Here is a 27,122-nt window from a genome sequence, read left to right as displayed (position 1 = left end):
AACGCACGGACTTCCTGAAGCTATGAATGGAGTAGAAGTTCAGGTTAAGAGTGGGTGAACTCGCTGAGAAAAAACAACATGGCTTTTGAACTTGCTGAAGACGAAATGATGCTGGAAGGCCTAAATTGCTTTGAAAACCGCACCAGCATTTTTATAACCTAACAAAGTTCGAACGTCGTAGATTTTAACTTACTTCTTTTTTATCTGAGAACACGCGAGTTTGGAAAGAGATCATATAACCTTTTGGTGAAGTTAACATAAGTCATTGAAAAAGGAAATCAAAAATGAAATTATGTGTGACACCAGGAGTTCTCGTTCTGCTGGTTTAAAGGTTCTAATTCCCACATTAGGCTTTCTGATCAGTTTCAATTATTGGCCAGCCAATAACTTGATATAAAATTAATCCTAACGCCGGTGAAAACCGCGGGGTTTCCAGTAGTGGGATGCATACTACTATCTGATTCTTGTCTTTTACTGGTCATGTTGTCGGGACAGGAATCCAGTCGATGTCACAGAGATGCGCCTTTTTGACTGTTCTAGTCGGTTGTTTGCGCTGGAGGACACCACCAGGTAAACCAAGATCATGATGTAATCATTGTCTTTAAAACAGAAGACATACCTTTGTCGGATGGAGATTAATCCACTTAAAGGACAAAACCAAAAACCGTCAGAGGGTTCGGGTCGTCACTTGCTTATCCGCGCCGGCACGTAGACGGGCGAAAAACAAAAACAGCCTAATCAGAAACGTGGGACCAAACCATCCTTAGGGAGTAAAAATAAACTCACCATCACACTCCATAATGAAAAACATCTAAGGGATTTCGCCTTTGTGGAAAAGAAGCCCAAATACCCGGGGAGAAAAGTTGCATTGTTACGATCTAACTAGGAAGAGGCAGCGGAAGTGGAGCAAACTCACCGTCCCGTTGAGAGTACGCCGCCGGAAGTAGGGCGCGGAGCCTCCCATCATGCCTTTCGAGATGAAACAACAACAGGAAAGTTCGCCACAATGGTTTTCTCTGAGGAAGATCTTACCTTGCTCTGAAGGAAATCTCATTGCTCAATCGATTTTTTATATATTTTATTTGATCGTTGGTTTGCTTGTTTTTTATCTGAATACCGTAATCATTTACAAGTGACTTAGCAATATATAGCGTGCAACTCTATCTACATGTCGGAACGAATTAGGTTTAATGCCTTTTCCAGTTTACAGGAAGAAAAAGGGGCTGAAATGACATTTCAGAAGGGCTGAACATCTGTGTTACTGTCATTCATCATTGCCCATAAGGATGTGTCCATTTGTTGCAGAATCGGCGTATTTCACGAGGTGAGCTTACGAACATCGGAGAAACAAGGAGCACTTACGTTGATAGCTCCTAATGAGATTTGGCTTAGAAAATCATCGTCTCCCTAAGTAGCAGTAGGAAGCATTTAGGAATCTTCAAAGGCTGAAGACGAGGGGACATCCAAGCGAAGATTATGTAGTGAAGCTATGTCTAAGGGATAATCTAGGCTGTAGGAGTAATGCAAGGGAGAGGCACCCTACTCATAGATCAACCTGCTGTCCAGTTGAGATAATACGTCACATCATGTTTGGACACGAGATAAGCCAGGACTTTGTCTCAGCTGTTTTGGACCTCGGTGACAAAAAATGATGTCCAATATCTGAAAGACTGTTGACGGATTTGCAACCTTGAGATTTGTAAATGAGGGTTCCAGAATAGTGGTTGGGGTCCAATAACGGTATTGCCAGTGCGGTATCACTGCATGTTTCACTGTTTCGGCATAAAGCCGGAAATTTCTCTTTCCAAAGCCCCATTGCTGGATTACCGTGTTTCAGGAGTTCTGAACTTTGAGACTTGGTTCAGCTTCAGGGATTGTTGGATTCATGGATCGACAAAGTCCTGCCCAGTTCCTGTTCCTACTAAACGACTCAGTAACCCATTTCTCGTAGTTGAATTCAAATAGTAATTACTACTGAATTGCCCCGAAAGTCTAATCCCCCCCCCCCCCATCAGCACTGTTGTTCCGATGACGATGTCGATTTATATTTATAACAGAAAAGGTTCTTTTAATCTTTAACGTTCTTGATTTATTATGATAAAAACACGTTCTGTAAAAACAATGCAGACACGAGGCAATGAAATACATACGGTATTGCGAATGCAAACCAATCATAGAGAAATCGAAAGGAAAGTCAACATACCTAAGTCAAAGTGCGATTTTCATGTTAATTGTTAGTTAAAGGAAAAACAGGACTGACGTCTGCGAATGATTCTAAAAACGGCGTTAACCCAACCGAAATGACGTAACGTAAATAAAAACAAAGTCGGCGACGGGATGACGTATCAAAGGAAACGACGTAATACAAAAGGGCGGGAAAAAGAATCCCCAAAATGTACAAAGTAGCCTATTCAAAACAACTGTAGCCTATCATCTGTTTGGCCCAGTACGGTCCACGCCCTAGTCTTCATGTGTGGTGGTATCTGACTAAAATTAATGTCCGACACGAAAGTTTTATAAAATTTCCTTGGTCCGAGCCAGACGAGGCCCACATCAACGAATGCACGTGCGTCCCGATTTGACTCAATAATAAGCCATTGTAACAGAGGAAAAACATCAAGGTCCAACCGGGGATTGAACCCGGGACCTCTCGCTTATAAGGCCATCACTCTACCGACTGAGCTAAAGGGACTATAAGCGAGTGGTCCCGGGTTCAATCCCCGCTTGGACCTTGATGTTTTTCCTCTGTTACATTTGGCGCCCAACGTGGTAAAAGGGTACTAATAATTTGTTTAGATGCTGGTGTGTCTTTCGACAATGAATTAACCCTTTGTATCACAGAAGAACCCGGTTGTGAGGACACAACTCTCCCGAACAGGGGGAGTATGTAATGGTGGCATCATTCCTACTAGCCCAGGCTAGAGGGAAATTCCCTTTAGCTCAGTCGGTAGAGTGATGGCCTTATAAGCGAGAGGTCCCGGGTTGGACCTTGATGTTTTTCCTCTGTTACATTTGGCGCCAAACATGGTAAAAGGGTACTAATAATTTGTTTAGATGCTTTGGACAATGAATTAACCCTTTGTATTACGGAAGAACCCGGTTGTGAGGACACAACTTTCCCTAACAGGGGGAGTATGTAGTGGTGGCATCATTCCTACTAGCCCAGGCTAGAGGGAAATTCCCTTTAGCTCAGTCGGTAGAGTGATGGCCTTATAAGCGAGAGGTCCCGGGTTCAATCCCCGGTTGGACCTTGATGTTTTTTATGTAGTGGTGGCATCATTACACCATGTTAAGGATGACACGACAGTGCGACATTACTCCACGGAGGTACTGCACTTGAATCGGTAGAAGACTAAATTGCTCCTAAAGCCTAATCCCCCCTCACAGTGACGAAAAGTGAAGACTTCATAAGATGAGTGTCATACGGATTTACTCTATGTATATCAGCTGGGGAAGACCGTGTTCTTCAGAAGTAACTTCTGCCAATGAGAAAGCCACACTGAATAGCCTATGTCGTGCTAGCTAATGCCTCCTTGACCTTGGTGCGAGTCTGTTGATGGTGATGCCTAGCATGACCTTGCTAATGCGGCTGATGCGCAACTAACGTTTTCCTTGTTTGCTAACAAATGGCCCAGATCTGAAGACGAAGAAGCCATCAAAATACTACGATTCTACAAATGATATGGCTTTCATAAGAGGCAAATCACAAAATGAAGTTACTATGGTAACCCTATTTGGGAAGAGTACGTCGGCTGCCAATCTTCACTGATTGACGACATGCTTTACCGGCTCAGGGCAACTCCTACAGATGAACATTTGTTAGCTAACTTACAGTGGACATTCCCATTGTCTTGGCATGCAGTGTCTACATCACAACACGCCCCATCACCACCTTCATACATGTAGCCTATTCATCCAGCACCTCCTAGCTTTGATTAACAGAACCAGCAGCAGGCACCGAATGCACGAATTGGAACAACCCTGTTGTAAGTCTCTCCCTTACGAAAAATTTGTCTCAATTTCACCATGGTAAATCCACAATTCACCATGGTAAACTGACAGCACTTCACGATGTCGTTTACCATGGTGAGCATGGTGAACGGTGAATTCACCATGGTGAGCATGGTAAATCTGAGATCTTTTTCATAAGGTTTGGTACAACCAACCTTGAGCACGTGATTGGAAGACCGAAGGCCAACCATTTCACCCTCTGTTGGGACAACCATTCACAGCCAATATCACCCTCAATTGAAAAGACAACATCCTTTTAGTACAGTCCATATCAATAACAAATCAATTTAAAACAACAACATTTTCGAGTTTAAATTAAATGTTTATTAACATTTCTCATAGAGTACACTTTACCGGTACAGGATATGTCAATGTAACTGGACAACCTAGTCTTAAAGGAGTAGCAGCACTTTCGCTGGGTCAGCACTTATTTCAGTTACCTCTAACCAAGCTTCTGAGAAGTGGTTCCTATTTCCACAACTGTACACATACAGTTAGTATCATTTTCCCGTGAATATAAGAAATGCCCTCTATGGTCCTACAGGAACTCTGCAATTATACATTGATGCTGGCCAGTCAATAACTGCTGCTGCTTCCCTTTAAGCACATCTAGAAACTGCTGATTAATTCATTCTCTGTCCTAGTAGGGGAGGGGCTCAGTGTAGTCAGCAGATTTTATGCGAATTCATAAATACCTGTTTATTTTAAACCATGTGTAAGGCCGACATTTCTTCATCAGTTCATTTAAATATCTAAATCTTTTCCTTTAAGTATCTTAATATGTTCATTTAGATCTCTAAATCTGCTCATAAATCATTTACACAATATACGGCCATTCATGCCCGGAAAATCGGATCAGAAATAGTACCAAAATGATAAAGAACAATTTTCTTTGCATAGTTCGACCACAGCAGAATATTTCCCACCCGAACCCAAGCAAGAACATTTAGATCAAGATGATGCTTTCACTCAGGGAGACAGGAACAGCACATTAATGTGACACAAATCTGCACAGGATTTCCAGCCTTGGGCTAAAATGCAAATGTGTAATGCAAAATGTTCAACATAGTATTAAAAAGTGACGATGTAAATGTCATGCCAGCTCAGGATGATATCCCCATATTTCTGCTGTGACACCAATAATGTTCTCAACAAGCACAGTTATAACACACTTACTTTTTATAATTCATCTTAAAAACTTTGGCCCAAATTACTTATCTTAATCCATGGAATAACATGAGAGGAAACATAACACTGCTGATGTAGGCAACTTCAAACGGATCAACTGATGTTGGGAGGACTTAAAACACATTTACACGATGTGCACCTGATTCTGTGGGGTTTACATTATGGCTGTGCATGAAAGTAGTCTGTTTATAAATGATGTATTTGACAGAACACAACACATACATGTAGGATTTCCTCCAGACAGATTTTACACGTCTTCATCTTCATGGATGCATACCATAAGTGTTGGCCCAGGCAAAAAGCGTTTTCTTAAAGAAACCATATGACATGAGGATGCAGGACAAGAAATCAACTGTTTCTCAAATGCAGTTTATCATTTTTTCATCGCTGGTCCCTTCAAAAACCGAAACAACATCAGGCATAGGCCTATCAATAAACTAACTGAAATATCCCTGAATGATATGCTTTATGAAAGAGCATCGTCTAAACATGCAGTTCAGTCCAAGTTGGAAGCTTTCTTTGCAGTCCCAACCAAACTGCATCACATAAGCTTATAATTATGTACAGTATTGAACCATTGAGCTGACATACCTGGATAGCTCGAGTTTTCTTACACTCTTAAGAAAAATTATTGTCTGAATACCTGCCAATCGCGCAGAAATTGACAGTAATTCATGCAGCATCTGCACCTTATTTGCACTAACCTAACACTCTAGTAGAGGCGAAGGTAGCACAAGGGCTACTCAGCCGTTTTGACTCCCTTTTCACCACACAAAATATTTCCATCTGCTCAAGTTTGATCCTGACAGCGAGCATAAAACCAGACCTGTCCAAGTTTGTCAGAGTCAACGATTTCATATAATCTATTTACTCTGTAGAATTTACAAGTTCTCTATACATAAATATTAGATAATCTTACCATGCATGACTGGATGGTTGTGGAAAATGCCCCAGCTTTCACGAGGGGTAGAAGAAGTCACGACTGGACACCAAGTTATTTCATGAGTTTCTCTGCTTAAGACATCAGCTTACATCCAAAACTGACTGTTGATAGAATGTTTGCTGACATTTTCAGTTGCATCTCAATCTACACTTGGTGCCAGCCAGTAACTCTTCCTACCCCAAAGCCTTTTATTGAATATATTTTTTGGATTGATTCATTATACCCAGGTGACTGTCATGAACCAAGAAGACTTAACATTTCTAACAATCTACTAGGCTTCATTATGTTTGCCAAAAACTTTCCTGAGAAAAGACATACATGACTTAAGCGAAAGAAGGATGATCTACACGTTAATCTTTGATTCGGGTTTAGTCATGGCTACTGAAGTACAAGAAGCAATGAAATTCCTGGTTTGGACCAAGAAAATGCATGTGATCTTTGGAAAAAACAATACTCGGTTTCCTTCAATTATTGTTGACAACTGCCCCGAAAAAGGAAACTCAGATGGTGATGTGCCATTTAGAGATCAACAGATCACCTTCCAAATTGCCACATTTCATAACAAGACAGCGACACCACACGCCATGTCAAATAGAATTATTGTCTCGCACCAATTTGGCTTGATCCCGCGCCCCTGCAACCCTATCGCTAAGAATGATTATAAGAATTACCATCACTCGTGGAGAAGTAATTACGGCCACCATTGTTGCCAGCAACAAGCAGTGTCATCCAAGGATGGCGCTTGATTAAAAACGCCGACAATTACCCATGATGCTCGAGAGATTGCGGCTGAGGAGTTTCGTCTTACATGCAGAGACACTGTTAACAAGCTACGGAGCAGGGGAGGCGAGACACAGTGACAGTTCAATTACACTTAAGGCAATTAGTCGCATAATTGCATCTCACACGGCCAATAAGTGCCACGCTTGTGAATCACCGTGACCCGCCACCCCAGCGGCTTCACCAAACATACGGTAGAGAAATTACAAATCACGGGTTGAAAGGTGACCAATTTTCTGATTTCAAATGGTGTCATTTGATATTCTCAATATTGAGGTATGACACAGCCGAATTGATTAAATCAAAGGTGAAAGAGATGATCAGATAACCTCTTCTCATCACATACGGCTAATTCATGTGCCAATTCCAAACTGGCATCTTTTATTTTTTTCTCCAATTTGTTGAGCGCCCCCACAGTTGCTGAAGATGAGCTCACACAACAGGATAGATCACAACTAATGATGCCAATCTCTCAGAAATGACATCAACTAAATTAATGAGATCTTGACTTTTTCATTTCCAGAATAAATGCTGTGAAATTACTTTGTAAATCTCACCAACATTTGAAATTTCTGATGAAATGGATAACCTTTTAACCGTTTGAATCAAAGCAACATCGGTTACAACAGAACTTTTTTCACCGAAACTTTCCCCAGATCAGATTCGTATGAAGCTCAACTGTAGCGGATCAAATTGAAAAAAAGATATGTCACAGAAGATTTTGATGTTCTTGATTTTATAAGCTTTACCATCAGAGTGAAGTGGAACATATTTTTAACTAATATTTCTATTCCGAAGTGGTAAAAGAGCATAATGACTGAGATCTATGCAAGGTTTTCAGGTCACTGTAAAATAACCGCAAGTCAGAAAGAGAATTGCTCAACTATGAACTTCCCATAGGTGCTCACACTGGTGACTCTGACATAAACTTCCCATAGGTGCTCACACTGGTGACTCTGACATAAACTTCCCATAGGTGCTCACACTGGTGACTCTGACATGAACTTCCCATAGGTGCTCACACTGGTGACTCTGACATAAACTTCCCATAGGTGTTCACACTGGTGACGCGGACATGAACTTCCCATAGGTGCTCACACTGGTGACTCTGACATGAACTTCCCATAGGTGCTCACACTGGTGACTCTGACATGAACTTCTCATAGGTGCTCACACTGGTAACTCTGACATGAACTTCCCATAGGTGCTCACACTGGTGACTCTGACATGAACTTCCCATAGGTGCTCACACTGGTGACTCTGACACAATGTTGTTCTTGACTTTTCGAAAAATACCCGAACTTTTTCCCCAACACAGTGCGAATTGGCAGAAACCGATGGTTCCTCGTCTTAGGAACACTAATTGAATAGACCATTAGAGCAGAACAAAGACTACATTGGTCATTTTATCACTCCATTGTAATCTTTGCGGTGAGGGGAGAACAATAGAAAGGCCGGTGTGAAGAATGGACAGGAAGGACTTCAATATGGCTAACATATGGTACAGAGACGAGCGGAAAAGCCAAACGTGTCATTCTGATAATGAGCCAGAAATAAGGGAGGAGCTCGTGATGGTTCTGGAAGCTGTCCATTGTGAAAGGCCAGATTGTGAAAGCTGGAGGCGATATAGACTTGGACAAAGTTCCGGTGGTCCAGTTACGAAATATTAGGTTCCCGACTGTTACCGATTCATAAATGAAGACACACTGACAGGGTTCTTATTGACAACAATGAATATTGTATAATTTTCATGGGCAGACACATTATCGTGGAGAGTCCCATGTAATGTTTGGAATGGGAAGGGCCAGCATTTAATGCCCTTCACTGTTAACGATACTACGAGATGAACAAAGGACAATGGTCACAAGAAATGACCCTTCATGATAATTTTGTGGAATAGCCAAAACCTACAGTTTGCTAATTAACTGGCCTAAAAATGGACCTGTTATCAAATTTTATACTTCAGGGAAAGGGACTCAAGGAGACTTCATCTTGCAATAACTTATTCACATTAATTTAGGATGAGACAGAAGCTCACTTCCTGGTTTATTGTTTCTTGAAATCGTTTCGGGGCGAGATGTCAAGACGTCTTTGCAATGTGGTAATTGATATTTAAGTCTTCGGCCTTTCAAAAGTGTCTTCCAAGAAATGAGACACACAAAAAGTGGCAGAAAAATGTTCACCATCAAACAGAAGCCAGCAAGCGTACCACATTTCTTTGAATAAAATCTGTGCTACCTTCTTCAAAGTAAATTACAAAATGCAGGAGTGAAAAAATTCAGCTCCGCAAACCTGTGTCTGCTGCCAAGTGAAGTCATTGAAGTGTTTTCTGCACTGACCTTTCAGTGACTGTAAACAAATTTGCCATGTCAGAAGACAAAGTAACCAGTCTTTGTCAAGTTATCATGTGATTATGATGCTACACAATAGATGCTTCTAAAACTTGACCTCAAGTTAGAAGTGATTATATATCAAGTGGCCAGGGAGTGGATTATTAACTACCGGTACGATAAAAGATCAAAAACGTGAAGAAGCCTTGTCGAGGAAGTCCAGAGCAAAAGAGATTTTTACACAAATAGGATTAAGAGACACTGGTGGTTTGATTGGGAACCGCCACAAACGCTAAGCTCGTTTTAAAGAAGCTAAGACTTGATAATTATTGGAACCAGAGGAAGCCAGTATAAAGACCACTGAAAACCCCCACAGGCCTTACTCGTTTGACGTCAGGTTCATAGAGGCCAAGTCCTATCAGTCACTCCAACGTAGCTTGCTCACTTTTCACATTACTGTCCACCGACACATGATTGCAGTCTTTGTTTGCATTCTTCATAGAACAATTGCGGGCACGAAAAAACACTTTTCAAATGTCTCTTTGTTGTTTCAAGAACTTTGGAAATTTGATGATCTCTTCGAGTTCAAAGTCGCTCAACTGTGCGAGGACGTTTGATGGTTGAAATACCCCCTTTGTTGATCAAGATGATTGTGGTCATCCAAGGGATAACTCCTTGAAGATACCAGAGGGACTCCCACAGTTATTTCTTCTTAATACAAAATCAGGGTTCAGAGATTTGAGAGATGTTTGAATCAAAACTGACAAAGATACATCAAACGCAAGATCGCAACAGACAAGACAAAGAAAGTATTTTTCGTTCCGGATGCGAACCTCTGGGGACAGACTGTGTGAATTGTGTTTGGTTGATTGAAGAATGGGCAATTTATCATTAGTCTTGATTGAGTGACGTTGGATGACGTCTAGGCTTTATGATTCAAAGACTGGCATCTTCTGATAGAAGAGCTTAAAACAGTCGATCAGCTGAACAGTGTTAGTATCTAACTGCTCTGACCAACTTTGACTAAATCCTACTGACAACTGCTTAACCTCTCCATATAAAAAGCAAGATCCCTTTGAGGCAAAGAAAAACAATATTCACTTGGAACTGGTTCCAGGTAGACTTGGGGGGGTTAGTTTGTTGACCATTAAATCAGAAGGGCAGTTTGGAAGAAAATGGTGCAAGACAAGGGGACATTTTGTCAACAGGGATATACTTTTATTTTAACTTTTTCTCCACGAGGCTTATTGTGTAACTCATGCTGAAAACAAACATGTAACTGCAAGCACATAAATACATTTTAATGAAATGAATATTTGAATTGTAGTGCAACATTTAACATTCACAATACTTTAAATAAACAAATCTAGAAAAATAAAACTATCTGGTCCCGATTCAGATTTCATAATTAAAGATATGTGTTGCTCAACTACACAGAAAATTAAGTGAATTTGATACATATATGTAGATACTTTACATTGTTATTTGAGATAACGGTTCTCAGGCAAGCCAAAACTAACAGGCCAATGACCTTAACAAAGAAACTTAAATTTTACCCACAAGACAGTCACCAGGTTTCAGGCAATTCGTAAATTGCACATTTTGTCGAAGAAATCTAAAACGCAAGCAGACTATCCCAACAAATAACGCACAGTCAAAAATGGATTCCGATTCAACCATTCTTGCACAATCCCTTCAAAATAATTTTCATCTCAATCATTACGTTTATTGCACATTTTATTGAGACCAGTCTTCACGATCAAGCATTCGTCTCAAAACAATGGTACATGTAGCAGCATTTGAGATCACTGGTTTGCACGGCGAATCAATTGATCCCCACTCATCAACTTTTCATGTGGCTTTGTAACACCACAAATTAAATAAAGTTTGAGCTTTACGCTGAATCTGTCCTGGTGTTAGTTTTAGACAAATGCTTGGTCATGCAGACAGGCATTAGACTAAACCACTTCTCCCAATCTACGAATATCATCTTCTGCTTTCAGGTGGCGAGGCAGACGATGACGGAGAGTTAGGTTTCTGGGCTGATTTTCTACCGCTCCGAAACGACAAGCGTCGCACCAACGACTTCTCTGTCGTTGTTGGCGGGAAGAGAAACACACCCTCATCAGCAGTGGTCCCTGAAGAAAGAGAGAGAAAATATATTGGCTATAGTCAGATGAAAGATGAAACACTTTTTTTCTGGAATGAGTTCACTGTTGTTCTCATTTCAAGTACAATGGCTATGAATTCTGTCAATGAACTTTTATAAGGTACTTTATTCTTGGGGTATACTCGTATGAAGAGATATTTCCTTCCGACATATTCTTATTCTGCAGCAGTATACAAGGATGTAGGTTATATTGATACAATTTCTCCAAAGCTAACAATTTTAGAATAAACAGCTTCAATTTTGAAAATGATTTTTGAGACATGAAGTTCTGAAACCTTTTTGTTCTCCAATCATTCTCTCAATGGAAGGCTATTGAAAATCTTCAAGGTTCAGAATGATGATTAGGGGTAATGCATGGTGACTTAAAGGTGAAAATATATATCAATTTGGATGATGGAATGACATGCATTCAATGTACAACATTCATCATGCAGAATGAACTTGGAATATGGGTGAAGATTACAAGCAGAGAAGAGAGAGATGGGTGCATGGACATACAAAACAGCAAAATGTCATACCAAAAACTTTAAGAAAAGACTTTCATACTCTTGTATCTGAGATATCAGTGTTTGGCCCCCATGAGACAAGAGGGGGCCTTTAATATTCCTTTACCAGGGGGACTACAAGAGAAGCTAACATGAGTCAAGTAGTCCTTCACTGCAGCCCTGTTGGATACGAATGTGACTGCAACATTTCATTCAGGTAAATGACTTTTCTAGACCAGCATTACATCAGGTTGCAAACAGAATTGTCATCCATTTCTTGTCAAAATAGATTACACAGATAGAGGAAGTTCCTTCACTCAGTAACTATTATTTTGATTGTTTATACCTTACCAAAGATCAAGATGAACAGTGGTGGTGGTCATCGAAAATGTGGAGGTTTGTAACAAACCATCCAAGCTCAGAGCTACAAGCTCCTAACTTAGCTGTGAGGGTCAGATTTACTGAATGAAAGAACTTTCTCTATTTCCCTATGCTTATGAATGGACACACAATTTATACTTTCTAAAACGTATTGAAATGATACAGGCATAAACAGGTGGACCACAATGCCAGGGTTGTCAGCTCCCATCACCACCACATGGAAGAGGCACAAGTCATACTGAAACAAAGGACATTTTGAATGAGGACAGGTGCTTTGTTCCCTTCACCAGACACACACGCCAAGTAAAGCACATGCAACGCCTAGCAGAAGAATACTTGTCATTTGTTTTGGTGGAAATGTTAGAAAAACTGCAAATAGTTGACATATTTTCAAGTTGAGGACTTCATACTCGGGATTATAATCAACCTTAGGAAAACTTGCAAAGTAATTTTTAGTGTCAGAATTGAAACTAGCCATCTCAGAGATTTCAATAAGTACATCAAAATCTTTTCAAAGTTCAGAAATTTCTCTTCAAATCATGACAAAAGTGCCCACCATAACCTTTCAACTCTCCCTAAACCAACCGGCGAGAATACTAGTAAGTGTCAAATGAGACTAGGTGGCTCTGTCTTTTTCCGCAGCTTTGTCTGAGTGGAGTAGCGTCTGTACGGCTTCACACAGTCAGGAAAGACGAAGTTCAAGGGTGTCCCTGTTCTTTCTGTCAACCCCAATTACCGCTGACAAATATCATATTGAAGCCAATGTAATGCCACAAATACTTTTTGAAGACCAGCGTAATTCCTCAGTGACAGAACTAAGACGGAAATTATGCGGTTCCTGCTTTATCTTGAATGAGGGCCAGGGGGCCCTCATAGAAGGAGTTCCCAGAGAATCAAAATAACCAGGAAACAAATAGTCAATGAACAATAACCTCAGGTGGGGGAAAAGCAGCATTGTGTTTGATACTGCTCCGGTCCATAAGTCAAACTGGTTAAAGGCGCACACCTTACTTGGTTCCTTTGCTGAAACCATATAATTGTTCTTTTTTCAATAGAGGCTGACCAAGAAACGCCAGGAAACATGAAGATAAGCACAAATTCCTTGTCCACATGTAAACTTAAAGTACAACACAAGTTCAAAGACAGCAGCCTTTCTTCCTGCATCAAAGCACAACATCAAATCGTCTACAAGGTCAACAAGATCTTGCAACATTAACATCAAAAGATGACAGAGATCAGTGGGTTGTCAAAAGGGCAGATGACCAGCTCCTCAGTCAAGGCTCTGAACCAATCATCAGTCCATAGTTATGTTCACTGAACAACTAAACCATCAACAAATTGTACGTCATCCCTTTCAGCCAATGTCCATTTTTTCGACCTTCAAACATCCCAAAGTACTGACACTTAAGCCTATTTTCACCGCCAACGTAGTCTTTCAATACAACAGAGAAGGCAGTGTCATTCTCATCTCATGCTCTCGTGGTTACCAGATGAAAAGACAGTACATCTATGTACACCATTTGTATAGAAATATCAGGTCAAGGTAACACATCCATCTCGTGACATCTGTTGCTCAAGTAAAGGATCGAGGATTACTGCAGGAAAAAAGCATTAAAGATCGTCGCATCTTTTTGAGGTGAGTAACCGGATTCCTTGTGGACAATTCAAGCTATTGTTGGCGGGAAACCAAGGTTCTTTGGCGCCCATTCAAGATAATGAAGAAATGATGGCGATTCCACAGAAAATGCCAAGAAAAAGGCACGCACAGGTTCTAGAAAAAGGCTGCCAAGTTTTACCATGGTGGTTTGCAAGCCATGCATTAGTCTATTGGTAGAAGAAGTTCCTCGTGTTGAGGATTCCCAATCACATTAATGGCAACGAGAATGACATATCCCGATTGGCAAAAACTTGCTGGCATTCGCCAAATCAAAAGAATTCTTGGACTGGGCTTGTGATAAGAACGCTGGATTCTTGTACGACAATGAGAGTAGTGTAATGCCTTCCATTAGCAACGCCTCGTCACATTTCAAACATGCTGTTTTTGCCACCCGACCAGAAGAAGTCAACACGTCGCAACTGACAACTCACAATGTGGAGACTTTGAAACGCCAACGGAGACTGTTGGCTGCTTTACAATTTGAAGGTTTTTAAGATAAAAGGTCAGCCAAAGCTACCAGACATACATTATTACTTGACCAGAAATGGCATTCTCAAGAATTGGCCTCAAGTGTTTTTAAGGCCTTGGCATTTCTTCAACAAGAATTTCTTCAATATTCCAAGATGATTCGACTATTGCAAGGGGCACTGTAACTCTTTCAAACCAATGTAACACAATTGTCACAATCAGAATGATCTCGCCGTTGTCATCAAATATGCAATGAGATAATGGCATGCAAGCAAAGGAACAAGCAACGTAGGTTCAACATTCACACTTGAACTGGAGGTTGTCACAGGAACCACACTTATAGGTAGGATAACAACTCCAGCCTTTTAACAATTGGAGATAAAGTACATACACACTTGGTTTTTCAATGTCTTTTATACTAATCAGATGGAACATACTGTTCAAAATTAGCTGAACAAACAAGTAAGCCATTTTGTTGATTTTGAGGAAAGTTCCGGTAAACCAAACTTGCAAGTCGAGTGAGACCAAAAAGCATGAATCAAGTGGTATTTTAGATTGGTTCCATAACCGACTGCCAAACGACAGTTCATATAAAACAACCCTCCTGTCATTTGGTTGTAGGAGCAGGAACAGGTCAAGCTCAAAAGGTGAATGACTCCTTGTGACTGGCACTGAGATCACACAGAGAGTATGCAAACTTCATGCAAATTTGACCTTGATTCCATGCTTTCCATTGACACTCTGTACATGCAAAATTGACCAAAAAATGCTTGCAAAATAAGGAGAGAAGAATAGGCCCCGTGGCGATAAGTACATGAGCAGCAAGCAAAGAATAAGAAACAACAAACCACTGGCACTGTTTAAATCAACGCACCATCAATGTGCTAAAACATAAAATAATAACAACGAAATGTTGTTAGACAAGGAAACATTGTGCAGGTTAAAAATGAAAATCTAATATTCAACGGAACATGCAAGTGTGTTGAAAATAACGACACGTATTTCAATTTTTTATAAATACCATTCATCTTGTATAAAAGGCATCCGACAGGGCTACAAAATGGGTTTAAATACTCGTAAATTGCTGGGCATTTCGAAAGCATTTGCTAGGGCTGAACTGTGTGCACGTCCTGGAAACAAAAAAATGTTAAGATTGATTGGGTTTTTGATCTTAAGAACATCATTACTTGGATGTGACCTCCAAAAAACTCTCGTAAACCAGACATCACCTCTCATGATACCCTGTTCTAGCCAAATAGTCAGAACTGAAACTCAGTTTTTTATTGATCAGGACACATACCACAGAGCATTTTGCATTCTGCATCAACAACCATCTGTTATATTTACCATCTGTGGCAAGTGAAAGGTGTTGCATGATTAGGGAGTGGGCAAGTGAAACAATGTCAAGGAAGGTGCCGATGCCATTTTGAGATTGTTACTTGGGGTGTTAGTGGTGGACAATTAAGTGATGAGAGGCAGGACGTTTTTGGTGATGCAGGCCATACAAATTAGGACCACCTTGAAAAAAACAAATATTCCTGAAAAAAAAATGTTATGCCCAGCACGAGCAGTGCATTGTAGGATTTAGCTACAAGTTTCTAATATGTCTCTACAAAAAAGACCTCAAAAGATCCTATTTTAGGTGGAGTATTACTAGATCTCTTCAGTATGTGCAAAACATAAGTAGATGTACATGTAATGAGCATTCAAGACTGTTTGCACTATTTTGAGTGGTGGGGTAAAATAACTTAAATTTTGCATTTTACTTAAATTCAGGAGGGGAGGGGGACCTCAAATTGTACAGGGACAATTGGTGTTTCACAACCTTCAGCAATCATTTCAAGCTGAGAGCCAGTGAGACACCAGAGGGGTCAGGTCACAGGGCCAAGATTCAGGCACAAATCAAAGCTGTGGTTTCATCTGGTGTGATATCTAAACAAGAGTTCAGTGTATCTGTGGTAAAGGAGGGCAGAAACCTGACTTGTCTGAGTTTTCGCATCAGACTGGATTTCATCAAACAGCGAACTAGAAATGTGTGTGTACACCACACATGACCCTATAATGAAACACCTTTACCCCAAAATATCATATAAAATCAGAAACTTCTTAAATAGCTTGTGTTATTGAAATTTCTAAAAAGACGTTAAAAGTGTGACTTCTAAAAACATAAAATTCATATTGAAATTATTTGAAAGTGAAGACAAGGGTTGTTGAAATATCTTCTCAAGCCGGGGTGGGTAAGGAAAATGATAAATGGCCAATTGTAACACGGCACTCAAATGTTAGTGTTGATAAAGTTAATCATTGATGCAGTGAGAGGTGCATTTCCGTTGCCATTTGAGTTTGATAAGTAACTTTCAGTTGCTTGAGAAGATGTTCCAAACTTGAACCACCAAAAGTAAATCAAATTCTCAAACCACAGCTTTCATCTGTTGCCATCACTTGAGCGATTCCAAGCCAGTGGACTATATGCCACGAAGGTCAATTCACATTTAGGCTTTCCTGCCTTCCTTGACATATGCACCAATCCCACAAGGATTGTTCCTTACATAACATCAGTCACTCTTATCTTCTTATACTGCAGGTTTTGTCATGCCACATGATCAGTATTTCCAGTAAGCCCCCCACAAACAAAGGAACAACTTTTGTGTGAAAACATCTTAAAATATTGCCATAGAATGGAATCGCCCAAGTGAACATTCTCAACAATAGGTTATCCTTACACTCAGAAAATAGCTTAAAAGTCACTAGAAGTAATACGGCGACGGAATCCTTGTATCCTTCCAGGCCAAGAGGTTTGATGGGTCAATAAGGGTGGCGCTATTAATCAAATAGGGTGAACAGGGTCAAAAGATGACAGAGTTATTTTTCAAGGAAAAGATGCCATGATTAATAAAAGATGCCATTTTAAAGACTAAAGTGATTTTATTGAAGAATATACCATTCGCCTAATCAAACAGAGTCAGAGCCAAGTCCCATAACTGTGCATATTAGTCACATTAAGACCACACATTTGACACCCTGCTCCAGACTATAGTCCCCCTTGAGTGCATTGATTAAGTTTCAATTCTCCAGATCACCAACGCGCAATGTGTCTATTCCTCCCAACAGCCATGAAGCAGCAAGTTGACCTATAATCATGTCAACGACTTCAACAATAGCGCGAGTCCAAAATTGGTGAAATGTCTTCAAATCACACACTTGAGTGTAGAGTAATTGAGATTTTAATTGATCGCATCTCATATTTCAATCAATTAACACAGCATGTCAAATTTCATTCACTTTTTAGCTCAGTTACAGCATAGTCCTACTTGAGTTAACAACTGGCGCTACTCCAAACATGGTAATAAGCACAGGAGACTTTGTCTCTGCATCTGAATTGAGAGTTGAGCAGTTGGGACACAAGCTGAGTGAAGAAACAATATATGCATCTGAACGATTTCAACAGCATTGCCAGACATAAGTGTACTGTTCACCAATGAGGTTTGTAACATCATCCCGTGAAGTTATGTTTTTGGCATTATTTTGCAACAGATGTCATCTGCGATGAAGTTGTGGCAGTAAATCCCTGAAATAATACTGTAAAGCGCGGGTGTTTTATTTTGCACATTTCAGCAAAAGCTCAATTTGCCAAAAATTGTAAATTGAGAAGAAAAAAAATTTCGATAGGAAAAACACTGAATGTGGCTGTTTGTAATCCAATAAAACAAAAATTGTGAAAAAAAAATTTCTGAATATAAAAAAAAATCTGGCAAAAATATAAAATTGAAAAAAAAAATTGGATCAGGAAAAAATGAATGTTGGTTATCCGACAAAATAATAATAGTGAAAATTTTTTTCGGCATTATCAGTGAAAATCTAAAATGAAATGGCCAGGGCCATTGTGCTCACCTCATGTGGAGGAAAGATGGATAAAGAGCATGGTCTTGTGTCATGTAGTGTTAGGTTTGATGTAGGTCCAAGCAATTACAATTTCCCCAAAATGGCCAATTTACAGTACATTCGACCTCTGTGACCTTGAAAAGTAGGTCAAATCAAAGAAGACCCGGGTGACACATTGAATGGTTGTTAGAATTAGATGTACCTATGATATAAAATTGGTGCCAATCGGGCAAGTCATTACTAAGAATAATGGCATTTTGAAGAATTTAGGATTTGGCCCCCTCCCTGGAGGCCAAACGGCAAATCAGATCGCACCAAACTTCGGTACCTGAGATCACCTGACCAAGGGGTACATGTGTACTTAATTTGTGATCAATAGTCATTGCAGTTAAGAAACGTGCCATTGTTACGGCCTGACGGCGAATTTACGCCATTTGACCTCTGTGACCTTGACAAGAAGGTCAAATTAAAAACCTGTGTGACATATACTGTATGGTGGTTAGATGTACCCATGATATCAAATTGGTGGCAATCGGGCAAGAAGTTAAGGAATAATCACATTTTTAAGGTTTTTGGATTTTGCCCCCTGGTGGTCAAGTGGTGAATCATATTGGACCAAACTTCGGTCCCTGAGATCAGCTGACTAAGGGGTAAATGTGTACCAAATTTGGTATCAATAGTCATTGCAGTTTAGAAACGTGCCATCGTTACATCCTAACGGCCAATTTACACCATTTGACCTCTGTGACCTTGAAAAGGAGGTCAAATCAAAAACCCGGAGGATATATGATGCACCTTTGCTAGAAGTACCTACCATATTTTTTTCAAAATTTCCCGACTACTATTGAGGGAGATATTGCATATTTTCACTTTTAACGTTTGGCCCCCTGGTGGCCAAACCATGAAACGAATCGGACCGAAACTTGGTCTCCCAGGTGTCATTACATAAGGGTACATGTGTACCAAGTTTCAACTCAATAGCTCTAACAGTTACGAAACGTGCCCTGCTAACGGACGACGGACGACGACGACGACGACGACGACGACGACGACGCCGACGACGACGACGACGACGACGACGACGACGACGACGACGACGACGACGGACGACGGACGCCACGGTATGGGATAAGCTCACCTCTGCTAAGAGGTGAGCTAAAAATTTGCGAAATGATCCCAAAATTCGGTGGTTTCAAGTACTCCTCAGTAAGTCAGAAGCAATTTTTACACAATAATTATTGTCTGAAATTATGTTAAAAATGAAACACTGAGGCACACTTTCACATTATGGGGGAAAAAACTAATTGCTTTCGAAATCTTGTTTGGAAAGAATTCATGATATTGTTAAGGATGTTAGAGAAAGGCTGCTATAAAATGCTCGTTACCTTTTCCATGCCTGCTGGAGGCATGTGGTGAGTGTTTGTCCAGCTTGTGTTCACCACCATTATTGCCGTAATTAGCGATAAAGGAAGGCACTTCACTGAATGGGGTCCCCGGCAATATGTTCTCTGGAAAAGAAAGCGGGATATTAGGCCAGGAAACATTGAGGAGAAGAAAAAACTACGGCACATTTTTATGATACTGAAACAGAGGTTGCCATCTGGTGTATCTGTTAGAATGATAGGGCGTGAATTGAAATATAATTTTAGCAAATACTTCATTGGTACAAATCGAACGGCAAAACCAAGCCAAGAGAAACTGATTTATTCAAATGCAGCCAGAAGTTGACATTTCATCTCGACTCTCCAAGGAAGCTTTGAAAGCAGGCACACTTGCTATGGAATACACTGATCAATTATATCTCTAGCCGATCTGACAAACAGCCGAAGCAGAGTAAAGGATGATGATCTTGGACAGCAAGTCCTTGACTAGGTCATGTGAGAGCTTGCAGTCAGCCGTATATCGCTCAAAAGAACACATCCGTATCAAAAACACTCCATGCAACAAATGCCCAGGAAAGAAACAACGCTCAGCTCATACAGGTATCCTTATCTTGAGCCATATTTCAGATATGAGCTCGATCCTGTTTCTGAAGATAAGCTCAGTGTTGTTCTCAAGCAGGTCCTCCAGCAGGCATGCTCGTGACAAGACAAGTGAAAAGACGACATTCTCAAACCATCCCTCACCAAAATGTCAACCACAACATTACAGGCATGCCAAGTTATGACCATACCATATTCCAACTTGGTATTATTGAAACTGGCTCCCCGTCATTTTAGAGGAATCCCTATCTACGGAAATGTGGGGACCTATATCTAGTCAGGGAGAAGAGGAAAATAAAATAATCATGAACTATCAACTACTGTATCCAGGCAAATATGGTAAATGAGGGTATAGGAAAAACATGTAAATATTAACCTCAAATCACTGAACTACTGTTTGCAAGACCATGCTAAGTGTAAGTAAAATCAGTGCAAAAAATGAAAATTGAAAAATGCATTATTTCTTGACATGCTTCACCAGCTACAGTCACTGGTACAGTGTCATGCAGACAGAAGTTGGGATGAAAGTTGAACATGGGATAGGTTTCAAAACGGGAATCACATGAAAGAGGACAAGGTTCCAATTGCCATAAGAGGACCCACCGCATTCTGAGCAGGCCACCTAGACTTTGTACCTCTTCTAACATTAAGGGATTTCAGTGGCTATAAGCTGGCTATTATAGTCAGCAGTCCAACTTAATGCCTTTTGTGAAAGAAACTAACATGGGTATTACATAGTGCATTGGACCACGGCTTCCTTCCTTGTTGATAGACAGACAACCACCACCAGAACATGTCCTTACCACAGCGGCTACATCTAACTGCTCACAAGAGACTGACAATCAACCAATTCTCCAATTGGTTATCAGGAGTTGTGCTACTGATTGCCAAGATGTCTAACCTCTAAGGAACCAACCACCAATCTACACACAATGTTCTCAAGTGGTAAGGATATTGGGGTAGGGACCACAAACTCTCAAACCTTCATAACCCCGAGCCTTCACCAGTCATTTTTAAAATCACTATCTAAACCAAGTTTTCTTTCATTCTCTTGGACTGAGGGTGCCAAACGACTCGTGCTACTGACATGTGAATGATATAGGGAGCAAGTACAGGGTGAAGCCCAACAATGTGTGCATCCTGTATACACTACTTGCACCAATCGAATAGCACCTCAGTCCCCTGGGCAATAGTGCACTGATGCATGCACATGCAGCCTCCAATACTATTACTAACCTTTATGGGCATGGGGGGTCATGACTGAAAATTTGGAAGCAAAATCAATGGAAGCAGCCACAAACATGAAACGTAAGCTGTATTGAATAACAAACTGGGACCGACTTTGAACACAACTGTATTGTCACGTTCACTCCCTCTGTTTCGTGCTTGGACATTGCTCCAGCCCCAGGGAGACTTAAGCTGGTGTTATTCAATAACTGCCTTTCTAAGACACAAGTCTTCAACTGATCATGCAATACATTCACTCTAACATGTCTAACAATGAAGGCATACAATCATGACATGAAGGAGTTCAACATAAAACAAGTGTAACGATGACATAAGACTACAATGGTTCGTGCTATGTGTATGTTTTGTCCAGCATCAAAGGCAACTACATCCTAACAGCAGATTAAATACTGAAAAGGAACAGGCAAGACCAAATCCTGCCATTAGGAAAAGGTACCAAGCAGACCCCAGCAGACAGACACGTCTTCCCTCAGGGCGTCTGAAGTGAACACCTTTCTAAAAGTGATTCATTGGTTTGCAAGGGGAAGAAGGATGGCAAGAGTCAAGACTAAAGTTGGAAACAAGCAGTGAATATACCCCAGCATAGTGTCCACGGCAGGGTGGACTGTAATCAGCATCAGTGGTTTAAGTGACACCTACATCTGGTGCGTCGACACTCAAAGAGGACAAATGATGTTTCAATAGTCAAGTGACAAGTCCGAGGTCACAATCAAGTACCTGAAGTGAACTACCTACCTGGATAGAGGACAGGTGCGAACACCTTCTCTGCAAAGTCTTCATACATCGTCGCCTCTTTATGTTGGTTGACTATTGTATCAAGGTATTTGGCACGTTCTTCATAGCTGGGGCAAAAAGTCAAGGACACTTTCTAATAACTGCTTTGATTGTACACTTTCAGCCCATCTGGGAATCTCTAATCAGATGAGATCTTCTTACAACCAACAAAAAATAAGGGGAAAACTAATAATCTAGTAATGACATTAATTCGTACAACCATTTCAACCCCACTGGGACCTTGCCAGCACGCCATGCCAAACCTGAAGCTACTAATTCCTCAAAACATAAGTCCCACTGAAGATTGTTATGCTAAGCCGGCTGTACCAATTAAATTAGTTGGTGAAGATGTCTCCGACTGGCTGACAATCTGGTGTCGATGTCTACAGGGCAGGAACAATCCTCTGCTGGGGTTAAGACGATTAGGACAAGATCCCTTTGTTGTTGATGAATCCAATCATTTGTTGTCTGAGATTTGCTGAGGGGAAGCGCAGGTGTCCTACGGGAGTTAGGTGAAAGTGTGACATGGTTTGTCACACCCTGGGAGGGGTGGTGATGGAATTAATCTGCCGCTGATTGCTCGTCTTTGGTTAGATGTTGTATGCGGTAATTAGGCATGAAGTTTGGTGATTTACAAAATAACTCATCGGTTGTAAGTGTTCTTTGTGCATGTCTTCTTATTAGGGTGAAGTCATTTGATGGCCCATCATAGAATCTAGGATGGCAGATCTGTCTACCATGAGCCATCATACATTCTATGACAGAAATGTTTGCCTATATCCTGCGTCATCCATTGTCTATGATACACGTTCATCATCAAATCAGTGATTCAGCTCATCTGAGCGACAAATATGACATCCAGAAATGATGGATTATCACCGCTAAACTGATTGATATGTGAATATGTCCACAGGATTGTCGCAATGGACGAATCCTGATGGTGCCGACATCCGCAGTCCAGTGGTGGTATTTAGTGCAGATGATGGTTGCTGGCAGGTTGCTATTAGTGGCAATTGATTGATAGCTATTGTTCTGGAGAATGCTTCAGTTGGGCCATGACAAGTGTTGTGTAATTCTAACGAATGTATCTAACCTTCCGATAAAGGATTGTCTACATACCACTCAATTTTGCGTTGAAGACCTACACATACCGAAGAAAACCAAAACCATGTGAAAAAATGAAGTATGCACATGGTGTTGAGAAGTCAATAGCATGTGTTCTGCGGTTCGGCTAAAACCACTTCTACACTACAAATCTCTCTTGAACAACTCCATTCGAAGCGATAACAACAGCTGTCTCCAATTGTGGTCACATCGCGGCGGCTATCAAACCCACTCAAGCACCATTCATGGCAATCCCAGAAAAAATCACTACATCTCCTCCCTAAGCCTTTCAAACCAAGAAGCAATTCATGGCCTTTCAGGGAGGCCTGACTACGATTCAGCCTGGTTTAAGGAAGTCATTCGATACTGTGTGACAACTTGGTTGAAATCTGACCCACAGTGGTATGGTCAGGTGAACGAGTTCAGAGAGTTGTCGAAGAAGATAAAACATCATATTAACAGATTCTTTTGTGTAAGGCACATCAATATCTTGTCCTCAGCGAAATGACTTGATGACAAATGAATGGGCAAGTATACTTGTGGTCAGGAAATCCTTGACAAATCAATGGGTGATATGAATAAAGACTAGCAAATGCTTTTACTCCGGTTTTGTACAGGAAGGCCTAGTGCAAATGTACGTGGAGATTTAGATAAAAGCATTTGCTAGTCTTTATTCATATCACCCAATATGTAGGGCTCGGAGTCTGATGCATCTCAAGTGTTTTTAACAAGAGAACTCTCTGTAATCACTGTTTACCACTTCATGACACAACCTGCGTCAAACTAATTGTGTTATTTACGCTGTTTCTCCTCCACGACTGTCGCCCTGAAATTGAACCCAACTGCCACATCTCCCAACTCCTCTATAAGCCTTATCCTTGCCCTATTAAATTGTTGATGCAAAACCTGACCCGCTGTTCATCTCTTAAGTATCGTGTTCCACCCACTTGTAAATCCCCAGCGTATGACGCAGACTTCGCATCAACATGATAATTAACTCAATAGGGAATCATAATTGAATGTCTTGACTTACTATTGAGTAATTTGTGCAAAGGGTCTTGTGGAAGTTCCCCGTTACTCGAGATGATCGCACTATATTTAGGATTCTGTGAGATAATAGCTGAAAAATGTTTACTCGTGAATTGTTATACTGGGTTTGTAATGTGATGTTGATTACTCGTCCTGTTGCTTGAGAGTGTCATTTAGCTGCGCCCTAATTGGAAGGAGTTATCTTCTTCACTGTAATAATTGTTATTTCTCAGATTGTGCCACATTAATGAATTTGCTTTCTTGGTACTAGATAGTGTTTTTCTCAAAACAGATAAAGTGCAATCCACCCCACATCTGCCCGTCCTGCACCCACTCCAAAAATAAGTCGAACATGGAGTTCTAGCCAGTATTTTCCACAAAAGTTGGAGAAAAATTCAGAGAAAAAAATTGAAAATTTCTTCTTAGATACACACTTTCATTTTGGAGAAAGAACTGTAATGGCCTTTTCCCACATTTCTCAAGAGGAATCTGTGTTGTTTTTCATGATAACTGCGGATGTGGCCCTTTTTGAGTTTTGATCCGTTTCTTGCTCGAGGTCGTTGGCATAATTGATCTAACGTCTTGGGAGATTTGTTTATCGAAGTATCGACAGGCGTAGCGATGTGACATCCTGAGTCAGACAGACGTTAACCTCATTATCAATGATATGAAGTCTTACGTGAAGTGCTGACATATCCATGATCACAAATGACGGAGAATTGTAAGAAATTTGTCCAATTATTGGAGGTTAATATGATGGCTTTGTACTGATACTTGGAAAGAAAGAAGTTTTTCTCACAGTTGTCAACTAGCAACGGCATTGATACACACTGTAGCCCAAGAGTGAATGCGCACGAGAAAAAAACACTTCATTCCTTCTCTGTAAAGCAAGTGTTTCAGTTTGATTACAGCTAAGTTTTGTTCAGTGCACCAAACCATCACTCTCGTACAATCACTCACTGTCGAGGTTATTGTCTTTGGTCCCATTTCATTATGTTGACCAGCGGGAAACCATCCTGATTAACAATAGGATCAGAATGACAAACGTGGCGTTCCTAGCGAAATAGGATGAGGCTCCCTGTCGGTAATCTTATTAACATTGAGGTTGACGTGATTCGATACCACGACATTCCTATCCTACCGAGAGGATGTACACCACTAATAACAAGATGACGTCGAGTTAGAATTATGTGCGTGAAGACACGAAAAATAATTTGGAAATAATCCGGACTAAGGTGAGCAGCGTTAGCAATCTCTAATTGGAAGTCGCGCTCGGACGTTGGTCACCAACAATACGGAATGAAGCAATCTCTGTGATGAGAGAGTTTCAGTAATCACGGAATTTTCTAATAAAGTGACGGTATTCGATTCCTCGGGAACGAGACTTTGTGTCCGGCAAAACCACGGCAACAACAAAAGCATCTGGGCAAAGCTGCGCGGGAAAATATGTCTCGTAATGAATTGGGAGTATTCCGTCGGAAATACCTGCCTTGTATCCAGCCAAGCATGTCACATGATTGTGCTGGGAAATACCACCTGATCGCGAACATAAAAGCTCATCTCTGAAGTATGATGAGCAAATAATTAGGAATTTCCGCCTCCGTTAAACAGGGCAAGAAATATCTCCAATTGGGGATATCGAAGCGAGTGGTGCACGCATTACTTTAGCCTTATTTTCTCCAAACATTTGTGGCGTAATTCGCTATTTGTTAATATTGCCACAGTGATTGCGGAATGATTGGTATGACAGGAAATAACCTGATCTCCCGTTGCACTCCTTTTGAGAGAATTACATCGCACCAACACGTCTGGTAGGCGGCCTTTTCAAGAGCACCGTTTTACCATCATTATTTTCATTAACGAAATGATGCAAGTTATTAGGATGATGATAGAAGCAACCTGGATTAACCAGCCACCTTTGAGATGGTTTTACAACCTGTATCTCAACTTGAATCCATTTGCTTCAGTAGTCAGACAAATGCCCAAGAACAGTTTTTTCCTGACAAGTAACATTTGAAACATTTTTAAAACTTGGTTTTGATGTTGTCTTTCCTGAATATCTAATAATACATGTCACATGAGTACTAACAGTGTAAATAAAGAAATGTTTAACAAGAACAGAACAATGATGGGAAACTGTGACAATGGTATGACCCAAGCGATAGTCAGAAAATCCATTTTGGAAACACCGAAGTCCATGTCTTGAAAAGGAAAATTTTGTGCAAATTTTATCCAATTTGCTGATTTTCAGGGCCCTAGTGGTGATTCATTGTAGGTGAAAGACACATGATTGAGCAAATGATGAGATAATGAGTGATTAAAAGGATACAATGACTGGTAGTATGGCAGTTGTGATCTCTTCATGCGACTGGCGTTGATGGCAGTGGCCCTCACCAAGCCTGGTAACACCAAGTGACCCACGATAGCACCATCGAACAGAGGACCGAAATACGGCACCTGCAACCAACAACAAAACTAGGTCGACATCATTGACAATGAAGATTTTGTGAGAGAAAACTGATTCTGGAGAAAGAAATTCAAAACATGTTTCATCTCAAAAGCACCAACTGACTGAGAGCAGAGACCAACTTGTTCTTGGTCTTTCTTTCAATGATATTAAAACATGGGTGTGTCAATGATAAAGGTGGCAGTACCGAACGGTTGGTATTGACTTGATGCAAAGATGCTTT

At 40.7% G+C, this 27,122-nt stretch overlaps 1 protein-coding gene and 1 non-coding gene across 7 annotated transcripts in view; both read right to left on the bottom strand.

Moving 5' to 3' along the window:
* Nucleotides 1-2,619: 2,619 nt before the first annotated feature.
* On the bottom strand, nucleotides 2,620-2,693 carry Trnai-uau (transfer RNA isoleucine (anticodon UAU)). Its single transcript has one exon. It is a non-coding gene; the product is annotated as a tRNA-Ile (tRNA).
* A 1,627-nt stretch (nucleotides 2,694-4,320) lies between these two features.
* LOC135484542 (ral GTPase-activating protein subunit alpha-1-like) overlaps nucleotides 4,321-27,122 on the bottom strand; it is a 50,231-nt gene continuing 27,429 nt past the window's right edge. For all 6 annotated transcript variants that reach the window (XM_064766120.1, XM_064766121.1, XM_064766122.1 and 3 more), the window contains 5 exons: nucleotides 26,762-26,889; nucleotides 22,261-22,367; nucleotides 21,514-21,537; nucleotides 19,681-19,803; nucleotides 4,321-11,390 (listed from right to left, as the gene is read on the bottom strand). In XM_064766120.1, the coding sequence (XP_064622190.1) occupies nucleotides 11,239-11,390; nucleotides 19,681-19,803; nucleotides 21,514-21,537; nucleotides 22,261-22,367; nucleotides 26,762-26,889 (534 nt within the window). In that variant the 3' untranslated portion in view covers nucleotides 4,321-11,238. The remainder of the gene's footprint in view (nucleotides 11,391-19,680; nucleotides 19,804-21,513; nucleotides 21,538-22,260; nucleotides 22,368-26,761; nucleotides 26,890-27,122) is intronic.

This window comes from Lineus longissimus, chromosome 3 (assembly GCF_910592395.1).
Source record: "Lineus longissimus chromosome 3, tnLinLong1.2, whole genome shotgun sequence".
Taxonomy (NCBI): Eukaryota; Metazoa; Nemertea; class Pilidiophora; order Heteronemertea; family Lineidae; genus Lineus; species Lineus longissimus.
The sequence above is the reverse complement of the archived record's forward strand: the minus strand, read 5'-3'. Positions and strand labels throughout refer to the sequence as shown.